This window comes from Bos mutus, chromosome 12 (assembly GCF_027580195.1).
Source record: "Bos mutus isolate GX-2022 chromosome 12, NWIPB_WYAK_1.1, whole genome shotgun sequence".
Classification (NCBI taxonomy): Eukaryota; Metazoa; Chordata; class Mammalia; order Artiodactyla; family Bovidae; genus Bos; species Bos mutus.
In genome coordinates, this window is record NC_091628.1 from 73358557 (window position 1) to 73371716 (window position 13160).

A 13160-nucleotide genomic window follows, 5' to 3' on the forward strand; every position below is an offset into this window, starting at 1 on the left:
ACACATAAAGAATATATGAAATGCATTCTCTGACCCAAGGCTTCACACTTGGTCCCCAATGATCTACTTATGAAATTCTAAGCAAAACCTCTTAGGAGATGATCCAATAGGTAGTGAGCATTCACTGCATTCTAGGCATATTCTGAGAAGGCTCTGGATAATATGCAGACATCTGACATTACCCATGAACTATTCAGGGGCAGTAGAACCATTAGCACTTTACAAATGTGTGCCTAAATCAATGTGACCTCCAGATATCCGGACCAGAAGGTGGGGAAGGGGGGTGACATTAACTGAAACAGAAAACAGGAGTCTGGGATTGGGAAAAATATGGGGACAAGTACTCAGTTTTGAACGTAAGTTAGACGTGTGAGGCCATCAGAATGGTGGCATCTGGAGCTGAGAAGAAAGAACTAAATACGATTTGGGGATCGTCAGAGTGGGTGAAGGTAGATGCGATAGGGAAAGGGGAACCTTCCAGGGAAGATGGGTGGGACGGGAAGAGTTCAGCTCAAAGCTCTGGCTCATGACCCTAGGCCACAGCCTTCCAGGAAACCAAGGACCAGGGGTTGGAGAGACAGGAGAAGGAAACAGAGTCTCACGTTCCTATAATTTCATAGCTTCTTTTTTCCTAAGTGACGACGTAGAACTTTGAGTTACATGGAGTGGAGCTTGACATTACAGGTCTATAACTGCTTTCAAGCACTCTGGGTATCTGGAATAAAGCAGGCTCTCGGTGGGTATTTTATATGCAAACTAATGAATAAATGGTTTTAAATTGTAAAAAGAGGTGGGGGAAGGAAGGGGAGCTGACCACAGAAAGAGAAGGGAACACATTAGAGCATATCTGTCCAGTCCTTTGGCCGTTCCCTTAACAGCAGACTGAAAGTTCACCTGCCCAGGAGAAGACACTCAAATGGCCGAAGGAGGAGATCAGTGGGGTGGAGGGCTCAGCTCATTTTACCATCAGAGATAAGCTTGAGGGGCGCTATCATGCTCTCACCACAAAAGAAGAGAATCTAATGAACAGGATTAAGGGAGTGTGATAGATGTTTATGGCCTTGATGCTGGTAATGGTTTCTCAGATGTCCATTTCTCTCCAAACCCATGAAGATGCTACATGTCACTCTTATCTCAACAAAGTGATTTTCTTTTTTTTTAAGAAACTAACTTAAGAGACAGTGTAGTGTTGTGAACAAAAACAATGAATTCTCCTAAGGTTCAACGTCCTCACACACACAGAGGGGAGAACATTCTTGTACCTACTGAATATGGTTGTTGAAAGACTAAGTGACTAAAATCATGTAGGAAACAAACACTGCTGAAAACACCTGTAGAATGCTAAACAGCAAACGCATAGGGAAGCCACTCCACTGCCGTTTACATTACTTTTAGTCAAAACACATTGTGGACTAGTTAGTGAAAACTGGTATCTAGGAGTAGCAATTCTAACGGAATTGCATTCCCATCTAAATATTTTGTTCATATAGAGAAAATTTCCCTCTCTCTTTCTCTCTCTAACATGGTATAACTCAAAGAGAGTTAAATTAAAACCCTTAAAACAATTTAGAAAAAAATTTGCTTTCTAGATGGAAAAGAATTATGGAGCACATTTTAAATTGATGGAATACATTAAAATGACAGATTACACACTAAAAAATCACTATCTCCCTGAAGAGAACAATAAAGTGTTGAAGACATTACATTTATACTTACAAAAAGGCAACATTTAGAAAGTTAAACAGAAATCTGTGAATTTCTTGTTAATGAGACACCATAAACCTCAGCACATACAATATGTTGTCCTTTGACAAAGTACATTTGATTCCTTATACTCAGCAAGCCTTGGGGCTTCCCGGATAGTGCTAGTGGTAAAGAACCTGCGTCCTGGTGCAGGAGACATACAAGACCCAGGTTTGATCCCTGGGTCGGAAGATCCCCTGGGGGAGGGCATGACAGCCCACTCCAGTATTCTTGCCTGGAGAATCCCATGGACAGAAGAGACTGGTGGGCTATAGTCCATGGGGTTGCAAAGAGTTGAACATGACTGAAGCAGCTTAGCACACACCCACTCAGTAGGCCAATGAAAGAACTTGAGACTAAGTGACAAAATAATTAAAGCAAATACACACTCTGCATAGTTTTTTAAATAATTCAAATGGAAAGTTTTTTTCTTATGGCAACATATTTTGGTGTCTTAATTGTATAATGTATACATTAAAGTATGTGAGTAGCTTAAAAATAAATAAAAGTATGACTACCGTGACTATATGAATACTGTGACAAACCTAGATAGTGTATTAAAAGGGAAGAGACATCACTTTTCCAAGGAAGGTCCATATAGTCAAAGCTATGGTATTTCCAGTAGTCATGTACGGATGTGAGAGTTGGAACATAAAGAAGGTTAAGTGCTGAAGAATTGATGCTTTTGGACTGTGGTGCTGGAGAAGACTCTTGAGAGTCCCATGGACTGCAAAAACATCAAACGAGTCCATCCTAAAGGAAATCAACCCTGAATATCCATTGGAAGGACTGATGTTGAAGCTGAACCTCCAATACTTTGGCCACCTGATGCAAAGAGTTGACTCATTGGAAAAGACCCTGATGCTGGGAAAGACTGAAGGCAAAAGCAGAAGCGGGCAGCAGGGGATGAGATGGTTGGATGGCATCACCTACTCGATGGACATGAGTTTGAGCAGACTCTGGAAGACAGAGCAGGACAGGGGCGCCTGGTGCGTTGCAGTCCACGGGGTTGCAGAGAGTGAGACACGACAGCAAATTTCACCCATCGAATACCCTCAGTGTGCAGTTAGGGTTTGTGAGCCTTTGGGGGTAGTTAGGTTTGGGCGAGGCCAGGAGGACAGAGTCCTTGTGATGGGATTAGTACCCTTGTAAGTAAAGAGACAGGAGTCTCTTTCTCTTTCTCCATCATGGGAGGACACGGTAAGAAGGCAGCCATCCATGAGCCAGAAAGGGAGCCCTCAACAAGAACCGGATCAGCCAGCATCTCAATCGTACACTTTCCAGCCTCCAGAACTATGAGAAAGTAATGCCCGTTGTTGAAGCCACCAGGTGTCGAGTATTTTGTTATGGCAGTCAGAGCTCAGACAACCTCTGTGCACAGAAAGTTTTATTTTATATTTCAATAATGTGCTTAAATGTTTATCATTGACTACAAATTAAAACTCTGGCTGAATCTGAAGCCATTCAACTATTTCTTCATAATTTGATGGCAATATTGACCTTAGTTAATGAACATCATCTCTGCTTGCATTAGTAACAGAAATGCTTTCCTGGGAGAAGGAAATTTATATAAGTTGTATTTGAGGACATTTGTGTCTAAGAATCTTCAGAAACTGACTGTTGTTTCACCCCTAAAGAATAAACAGGTAGGGGCTTCCCTGGTGGTTCAGAGGTAGACTCCACCTGCCAATGCAAGAGACATGGGTTTGATCTCAGGTCTGGGAAGATCCCACATAGTGAAGTGAAAGGCGCTCAGTCGCGTCAGACTCTTTTGTGACCCCATGGACTACACAGTCCATGGAATTCTCTAGGCCACAATACTGGAGTGGGTAGCCTTTCCTTTCTTCAGGGGATCTTCCCAACCCAGGGATCGAACCCAGGTCTCCCACATTGCAGGCAGATTCTTTAACAGCTTAGCCACAAGGGAAGCCTGGGGAAACTGGAGTGGGTAGCCTATTCCTTCTCCAGCAGATCTTCCCGACCCAGGAACTGAACCAGGGTCTCCCACATGCCATGGTGCAACAAGCCTGTCCTGCCATAACTACTGAGCCTGTGCTCTAGAGCCCGCGCTCCGCAACAAGAGAAGCCATCACAGTGGGAAGCACACAAACCGAAACTAGAGAGTAGTCCCAGCTTGTCACACTAATAAATTAATAACTTTTTTTATAATAAATAAATAAAGGTCCATCTAGTCAAAGCTATGGTTTTTCCACTAGTCGTGTATGAACATGAGAGTTGGAACATAAAGAAGGCTGAGCACCAAAGAATTGATGCTTTTGAAGTGTGGTGTTGGAGAAGACTTGAGAGTCCCTTGGACTGCAAGGAGATCCAACCAGTCCATCCTAAAGGAAATCAGTCCTGAATATTCATTGGAAGGACTGATGCTGAAGTTGCACTCCAATACTTTGGCCACCTGATGCGAAGAACTGACTCACTGGAAAAGACCCTGATGCTGGGAAAGACTGAAGGCAGGAGGAGGAGACGAAAGACGATGAGATGTTTGGATGGCATCACCGACTCGATGGACATGACCTTGAGCAAGCTCCGGGAGTTGGTGATGGACAGGGAGGCCTGGAGTGCTGCCGTCCATGGGGTCGGAAAGAGTTGGACATGACTGAGCGACTGAACTGAACTGAACTTATAACATAGGGAACTGTATTCAATATCTTATAATAAACCGGAATGGAAAAGAATATATTATATGTGTTATATATAGAGAGAGTTATATACTTACACATATACATATACATGTATACCCTTACAACTGGTACACATAACTCATATATGTACCCTTTGAAGTACACCTGAAACTAACACAACAGTATAAATCAACTATACTTCAATTGCAGAGAAGGCGATGGCACCCCACTCCAGTACTCTTGCCTGGAAAATCCCATGGACGGAGGAGCCTGGTGGGCTACAGTCCATGGGGTCACGAACAGTCGGACACAACTGAGTGGCTTCACTTTCACTTTTCACTTTCATGCATTGGAGAAGGAAATGGCAACCCACTCCAGTGTTCTTGCCTGGAGAATCCCAGGGACGGGGGAACCTGGTGGGCTGCCATCTATGGGGTCGCACAGAGTCGGCCACAACTGAAGCGACTTAGCAGCAGCAGCAGCAGCATACTTCAATTGATCAAAAAAAAAAAAATCTCTAAAGAGCTCTCCATATTCTCTGGGCCCATTTCTGTTTTCCCACTCTGTTAGAACTCATACATTTAAGATTTCTGCTTCTTACAATTAGCCAAACCTATTCCTAAGCTTGATGGTCAAGACCCAACTTTTATCCCACTGGACTGAGCAGAAGAACTGGGAATAGTTGATTACTTGTCCCTCCTTGAAAATTTCTCATTATTTAACTCCAAGAAAGGCACCTTCACCTCATTTTTCTCCTTTCTTCTGGGGATTTTACCTCACTTCTCACTCAACTTTTAATGCTGGAATTCCTTGAGACCCAGTCCTTGTACCCCTACAATTTAAACTCATTCCCTAAGTGATACTATAATATAATTGGGCTTTCAATACCACCTATATGTTCATCTATCTCAAGTTTACATCTCCAGCCAGTGCAACACCCCCTCTTATTCTGACTTTTTAGAGGCACCCCTGGAGAAGGCAATGGCACCCCACTCCAGTACTCTCGCCTGGAAAATCCCATGGATGGAGGAGCCTGGTGGGCTACAGTCCATGGGGTCGCGAACAGTCGGACACAACTGAGTGGCTTCCCTTTCGCTTTTCACTTTCATGCATTGGAGAAGGAAATGGCAACCCACTCCAGTGTTCTTGCCTGGGGAATCCCGGGGATGGGGGAGCATGGTGGGCTGCCGTCTATGGGGTCACACAGAGTTGGACATGACTGAAGTGACTTAGCAGCAGCAGAGGCACCCTAACTCAGTTAATAGCATTTCATTTTTCTGATTGTTCAGGGCAGAACAAACTTGAGGTCATCCTTGAGCTTCTCAGTCCCCATGGCAGGTAGAATTTTGCTTCCATGAATTGCACCTTCTGATGTTATGCATGTGAATATGTTACATGATCTGAGGACAGAGAATTAAGAGTGATAATGAGCTGACCTTAAAATAGGGCCATTTCTCTGAATTCTATTATACAGACGAGCCCAATGCAATCACAGTGCCCCTAAAAGAAGAGGAGGGCAAAACATCTGGTCAGAGAGATGTGAGCAAGGACAGAAAAGAAACAAGAGGAATTCAAAGCTTGAGAGGCAGGTTCAACCTACCGCTGCTGATTCTTACAATGGAGGAGGAGGCTAAGATTTCATGGATGCAGATGGCTTCCAGAAACTGAAAAAGTTCTGCAAGCAGACTACCCGATAGAAACTCCCAGAAGGGAGCAGCCCTGATGATAACCTTGATGTCAGCCCACTGGGACCCACACCAGACATCTGTCCTATGGAACCATATGATAATTACTGAGATTATTTTCAGCTGCTAAATTTGCAACAACTTGTTATGGCAGCAATGGAAAATTATTATATTCCCCGTCACCGGTTCATCAGCATTTCCTGTCAGCTCTATTCTAAAAATGTATCCCCAAATTGACTACTTCTCACCACATCCTTGTTCCATTTTGGTCCAAGCCCCCATCATCTCTCGCTGAGTTTATCAATAGAGCCTCCCAACCAATTTCCCTGCTTTTGCCCTGGAAATCCTTCCATGAGTTCAAAATGCAGCAGCCAAGCCAGTTCTGATAACTCACAAGGGACAGCTGATCTCTCTTCTGCTCAGATTCTCCAACAGCTTCAGCAGGCCCTGGACGCAACAGCCAGAGGCCATTCCATGAGCCTCAAGTCCCCAGGGGATCTGGCTCCTCTCCTTCTGTGTCCCCACTTATTCATCTGCTCCCACCACCCTGGCTCCTTTATCAGGCTGGGATGCTCCCTGCCTCTGTACGCACCTGACATGGCCCTTCCCTCATATACCTTCAGGAGGCAACTGTAGACTCCTCAGCGTTTATCACCATCTGATACTACACGGGGCTTCCAGGTGATGCTAGTGGCAAAGAGCCCACCTGCCAACGCAGAAGCCGCAGAAGATGCGGGTTCAATCCCTGGGTCAGGAGGACCTCCTGGAGGAGGGCATGGCAACCCACTCCAGTATTCCTGCCTGGAGAATCCCCATGGACAGAGGAGCCTGGTGGGCTGCAGTTCATAGGGTCACAAGGACTTGGACTCGATTGAAGCGACTTGGCATGGACTACTCCTTTCAGACAGAGCTCCGTGTGTGGGACTCTCCATTCTCCGCAGCCGTTCACCTGCAATGCTGCTCAAGGGGAGTGATTTATTCTTTTCCTTCCTTCAAGTATCTAAGCTTTAATCAACCATCAAAACCAGAGTCACTCAAAAAAATCACAGACGCCAGGAATCTTTTCCCACTCTGCCACCTCCATCAGACTTCGTTTTCAGTCACTGTTTTCTATTTTACCGATTTTTTTCTCTCTTTTTCTACTTAGACTGGAGTTTTTCTGAAGATAGGATTCATCTCTCTCCCTGCTTTTTGATTACCCATGTGGCAGCACAGTTCCATGCCTATAGCAACTCTTTAAACATATTAATTCAGATTTTATGGTTCCAATGTTTTCACAAATTATAGTACCTAACATAATATATTAGAGCTTCCTCTTGTTCTCTGGGTTTATTATGCTACTATGCTTAATTTCTTGTCAACAGTAACTTAGGTATTAATTTTTTCCTGTAACTATTTTATACAGAGGGCTTCCCTGGTAGCTCAGTAGTATAGAACTCAAAGACCAAGGAAGAGATGCAAGTTTGATCCCTGGGTCAGGAAGATATCCTGGAAAAGGAAATGGCAACCCACTCCAGTATTCTTGCTGACAAAATCCCATGGACAGAGGAGCCTACAGTTCATGGGGTCGCAAGAGATATGCCTTAGCAATTAAATAACTTTACACAGAAGGCTTTATAACTTTGTAAATATTTTCTTGCTGTTTCTTTACTTTTAAATCAACATAGGGCTTAAATCCACCTGCATTCCAATTTAGGAATTCTCCGCCAACACCTGCTGGGTAACTTGGAAAAATCGCTCACTCTTTCCCTTCACACCCATGGAGGGTACTGGGAAGGGTAGGTGGGTATGCTGAAAAAGACAGTCCCTTGTCCCCTGATGTACACACAGCTTCACAGAGGAGACGGCCATTCAAAAAAGAGCTTCACATGAGCAGAGAATAATAAAATGGGAGGTGAAAGTGGTCTGGGACAGCCTTCTGTAAGATTTGACACGTTGACTGACTCTCAGCTCCTTCATGTGTAAAATAAGAGATTAGACTAGGTGATTTCTTAGGTCCTTCCCAGCTAGGAGATTCTTTATCACTTATTCTATATCACCAAAAAAAAAAAAAAAAAAAACACCCAAAATCTCATAACTTCTAGTTTGACTATCAAGCCCACACAAAACCATGAAAAGAACTGCTTAGTCTTCTTATTACTGCTGTTATTGTACAGAATGAACTGACAGTCTTCTAAGATCCACCATTCCTCTTTGAAAGCTTTGGAGCCAAGAATATTACTAATTTCTCCAGACTGGACAGGTTAGAATTATAAAAAGCTCAAGGGACAGTTCTTCCACCAAATGAGTTACACTCTCCCTGCCCCCTACGGCCTCCCACCCAAAAAAAAAAAAAGAAAAAAGAAAACTTGTTTTCCAGAGATTTTTATTTTTAAATGTAATTAATGGGTCATGGGTATCTATTCTTTGTATATGTATGCCTGCTTTAGATTAATTCAGCCAGTAATTTTAGAGACAATCAAGACAAATTAACTTATATTTGATTCTTTGAAGCCTTCTACATTTAAACCTAAAGTTGGAGAGTTTCTCTCACACTGGAACTTTGGAAAGTAGGTTGTAAATCAAACAAAAACATCATATAAAAGAATACACAAAAATTGAGAAACATTATAGTATTGTAAGGGCAACCAAAATTTTAAGTGTGTATTCTTAATAAGATGTGATACTAAAAGTCAACCAACTTTAAAGGATAAGCCAATTGATTATTCTATCCTGTGAGTTTTGGAGGTAAGTGACTTCACTACTCTATCTATCCAGCTATAAGATAATAATAAATTTTGTAACACAATCTCATTAGAAACAGGAGCAATTTCATTGGGAAAAATTTTCATAACAATCTGAAAAATTTGCAAGGAAATCATTTGATTTCCATGTAGGTAATTTTAAAAACTATACATATAACAATTTTACAAAAATTTTGCCTTTTTTCCTCTTTACCAAGAGACTTGGGACCTTTACCTATATTCACTGAAGAAAGCTATTTTTTCCTTGAATATTTCATATAGTTAAAAGAAAACCTCTCATATTTAAAAGCAATTCTATCTTGCACTTCTCCACCAAAAAACAACAAAAAATATGAAACACCACATCAGAAAATGATTGTCTCGTCATTACCTTCCTTGTCATCATGGTGGATAATGGCATCCTGTATCATGTCAGCAAGATTAAAGTGAACCTTCTGGTTCTTCCCATGCTTCAGCTTCTTCAGGAGCCCCTCCTGCTTTTGAAAAGCTTTCTCTCGCTCATAGTACGCTTTGACTTGCTCACAGCGCATGCGTTTCACCAGCCGCTGCCGTTGGCCCAGGGGGAGGGACTCCAGCAAGCACTGGTCAATTTCCATTTCATGGGATCGGAAAACGTTACATAGCTGGAAGCAACCTGAAAGAAACAGTGCGAAAGTCAGCAGACCTATCGCTGCAGCCAAGACGGCAGCACTGCGAGCATCGCCCATCTTTCAAGCTGGAAACCCATTCAGGCCTATCTGTGTTCAGCAACTAATACAAACCCTTTCAGAGATTCCTGGAAAAGCAAAGCGAGTGGACGTCTTACTCAAGACTGCAAGAGGGACTTCCCTGGGGGTCCAGTGGTTAGGACTCCGTGCTTCCACTGCATGGGGCATGGGTTGATCCCTGGAACTAAGATTCCACATGCTGTGGGTCATGGCCAAAAATAAACAAAAGTAAAAATTGATGCAAAAAATTCATGATGAACAAAAAAATCAAAGCTAAAAACAAGACTGCATAGTAGTAAAATAGATGACATAATGAGATATCAGTTCAGTTCAGTTGCTCAGTCATGTCCAACTCTTTGCGACCCCATGGACTGCAGCACACCAGGCCTCCCTGTCCATCACCAACTCCTGGAGTTTACCCAAACTTAGGTCCATTAAGCCGGTGATGCCATCCAACCATCTCATCCTCTGTTGTCCCCTTCTCCTCCTGCCCTCAGTCTTTCCCAGCATCAGGGTCTTTTCAAATGAGATACAGATATGTAGTTTTGCTCAACATAATTACTAACAATCCATCCTTTCCTGTTTCTTTAAATCCCTACCAAAGTCTTAAATATTTTACCACAACATTAAGCTCCTTTGTCATTGAATAATTCCAACTAAATCTTACACGATAAATTTTGGCAGAAAGCCATTCCAGGTCTTTGCAAACATCCTTGTAAAACTGTACTAATGACTCTGCTGAGCTAATGTAATAGAACATATGATGGTGGTGGTTTAGGTGCTAAGTCATATATGATCCTTGCGACCCCATGGACTGTAGCCCACCAGGCTCCTCTGTTCATGGGATTCTCCAGGCAAGAATACTGGAGTGGGCTGCCATTTCCTTCTCCAAATAGAACTTATCAATCAGTTCAGTCAGTTCAGTCACTCAGTCGTGTCTGACTCTTTGTGAGAGTCGAATAGAACATATGCATGCTAGCAATTGTCTGTATGACACAGTGACCATTTTCCACCAATTTATTGCTGACCCCTTTTCCTTGTCACTAGTGACGTTCATTTCTAGAAGACCTAATGATGGTTAAGTATAAAGATTGTGCAATGGAAGACAGATTTTTCTCTTGGCAACTCAAAATCATAGATGGAACTGTTGCTGTCAAATCTTTATCTTATTAATATAATGATTAACAAAAGTGAGTTCTCTGCCGTGGACCTGAACATCACCCCTTTCTATTTCCTATAAACATGACCCAAAACACCTATAATGGATTCTACAAACATGTGTCAAAGTCTCTGTCTTAGTAATATAGGGATGAGCAAGATGAGTTCTCTGTCCTGGACCTGAAAACCATCCCTTTCTCTTTCCTATAAACACCACCCAAAACACCTGTAATGGATTGTACAAATTTGTATTGAAACTGGACAAAGGCTTGTGGGGTTCTCCTAGGTTAAAAAAAGCCTTCATTGATCCCCAGTTTCTTGTTTGTAGGAAAAAGGTTTCAGCCTCCTAAACCTGCCTTTAGTTCAAAAGGGCAGATTCAAACAGCCACCAATTAGAGGAGTGAAGGAAATGCAGAAGCAAAGGAGGGGCGGTGCAGACGGCAGGGCAAGGACGGGGCAGGGACCTGGCAAGCTGCGCATCTCCTGAAGGGCGCAGAGAGCACTTTAACACAGATCCCTGAGTTCTTCTACAGGAACTAAGGCCCTCTTCAAGAGGGGTGATGGTAACTTCAGGCTGAGCACAGGCAAGCGCACCCCAGACTGGCTGGAACCAGAAGGCTGATGACTTCTGCCAAACGCTATCCTGTTACCTCCCCACAAACTGATCAGAGGAAGGTCATGTACCCTGCAGACCTCCCTGCCAATTTTGTCTATAAAAACTATTCCCTGAAACCCATCAGTGAGTTCAGGAGCACAAGCTACCGATTCTCCTTGCTTGGTCCTGCAACTGGGAGCTTGTTTGGGCTTACTGCTCATCAGGCACACAAACTTGGATTTGACACTAGCATATCTACCACGACATTAAAATTTTACTATTGGCAGAAAATAAATGTTAGACCACTGAAAATTCTCAAATGTGGCTAGCAAATACAGGTTCAGATAACTGTTTATAGGTTCCTCTCTGAATATATTTATGATGCAACTCTCAGGAAAGTCAAAGTCACTGCATGCACAAAAATGTGGCTGATCATAAGTCACTTCTGGGAAGATCATACCATAAAGGTTTACTTTGAAAAGATACAGTATTCCTCTGACAGTAAGGAAAACTGTGACAAAGCTATTTTCATTTTTATCTCACGTGACACTCTGAAAAACTACTCTCACGTGAGCCAGGCATCCCTGTTGTGCAGGAAAAGAAAGCCAAGTTGAAAGAGGCTGTGACTTGTCCAAGACCAAAGAGATGATATTATGATAGAGTCAGAAACGCTGCATAGAGGCTCAAGACAGAAACAAAATAAAAGACAGCGATTCCTGAGAGCCAGATTTTATGTGTATTATTATACATGTACACATATGCACAAGGGAGAGAAGCAGAGATGGGGAGCTGTGTTTAGTTGTTTGTTAGCGATGACAAAAGAACCGTATGTTTTAATAAAATGCTTCATAAGTCTTTGCAAGAGTGATGTTAGAAGCATCAAATAGCTACACACAAAACATTCCCTTTCCAATGACCCAAACCCAAAGGGACACCAGGGGTTCTGAAATTATGACAAATGGCTCTCCAGTATGTCTGTCTGATAAAAGCCACAATCATGGCCATAGACAGATTGCCTGTGAGGGCTCATGAATAATGGACAGGAGCTATCCTCTACCTTCAAACCTGTTTAGAGGACATCACCAGGTTTGATTTATTAACTTAGATGCTCAGGACACTCTGACTTCCTGAGACTCTGCCAGGTTGTCAGTAGGTGCCCAGGGAATCATGGGAGCCACGGAAAAACCTAAAGAAGTAAGACAAATGACATCGCAGAGCGCCCTGCGCTTATCAGCATGCAGTCCAAGGGGGAGGTTAATCTAATAAACTCACAGGCCTCTGGTTTTTCACTCTTAAAGAAGGGTCTCATGGTGAAATTTTCAATTAACTTTTGAGGAATCTGTGGATACAGCTGGTGATTCATTGAACACTCTCCACTGTCAAAAAAGGAGCACAGAGGGTTATTCCTAAATGAATTACTCGCTTATGATTTGGAAAAACAGAAGCCAGGGCTGTCAAATTTCAAATCCGTACATGTACCAAATATTGCTCTTTTAACACTTTGCTGTTAAATAATCCCCCATGCTTTGATTTTAAATGGTCTAAAGTTTGATTAATTTTATATTGCTGAAAATATACTGGGCACTGCAACTTTCTTTTTAGCTAATTATGGGTGGATCCGTTTTGTCGTGTGTATGTGCTCCATAAATCTGTAAGATAGACACTAAAAATAGAGTTATGGGAAGCATAGCTGTGAGGCAGTTTACTGAAAATCTATGTAGCTTCGTCACCAGGGCACTCAGAATAACAGTAGCTGATTCTTCAGGTGATAATCGGAAGGGCCCAGGCAGAGGACAGGCGTCTGAACTGGTCGAGACTGGTTTTCTCCCGGGACGGGAGTCCTGAGCAGGCACTGGTCTCCCGCTGTACGATGGAGTTGACAGGGTAGT

General features: G+C 42.8%; 1 protein-coding gene across 1 annotated transcript in view; it reads right to left on the reverse strand.

Moving 5' to 3' along the window:
• Positions 1 to 9437, reverse strand: part of MYO16 (myosin XVI) — a 390818-nt gene extending 381381 nt beyond the window's left edge. Inside the window, 1 exon segment of the mRNA XM_070380864.1 lies at positions 9182 to 9437. Coding sequence (XP_070236965.1) covers positions 9182 to 9407 — 226 coding nt within the window. The 5' untranslated portion in view covers positions 9408 to 9437.
• Between the last annotated feature and the right edge of the window lie 3723 nt (positions 9438 to 13160).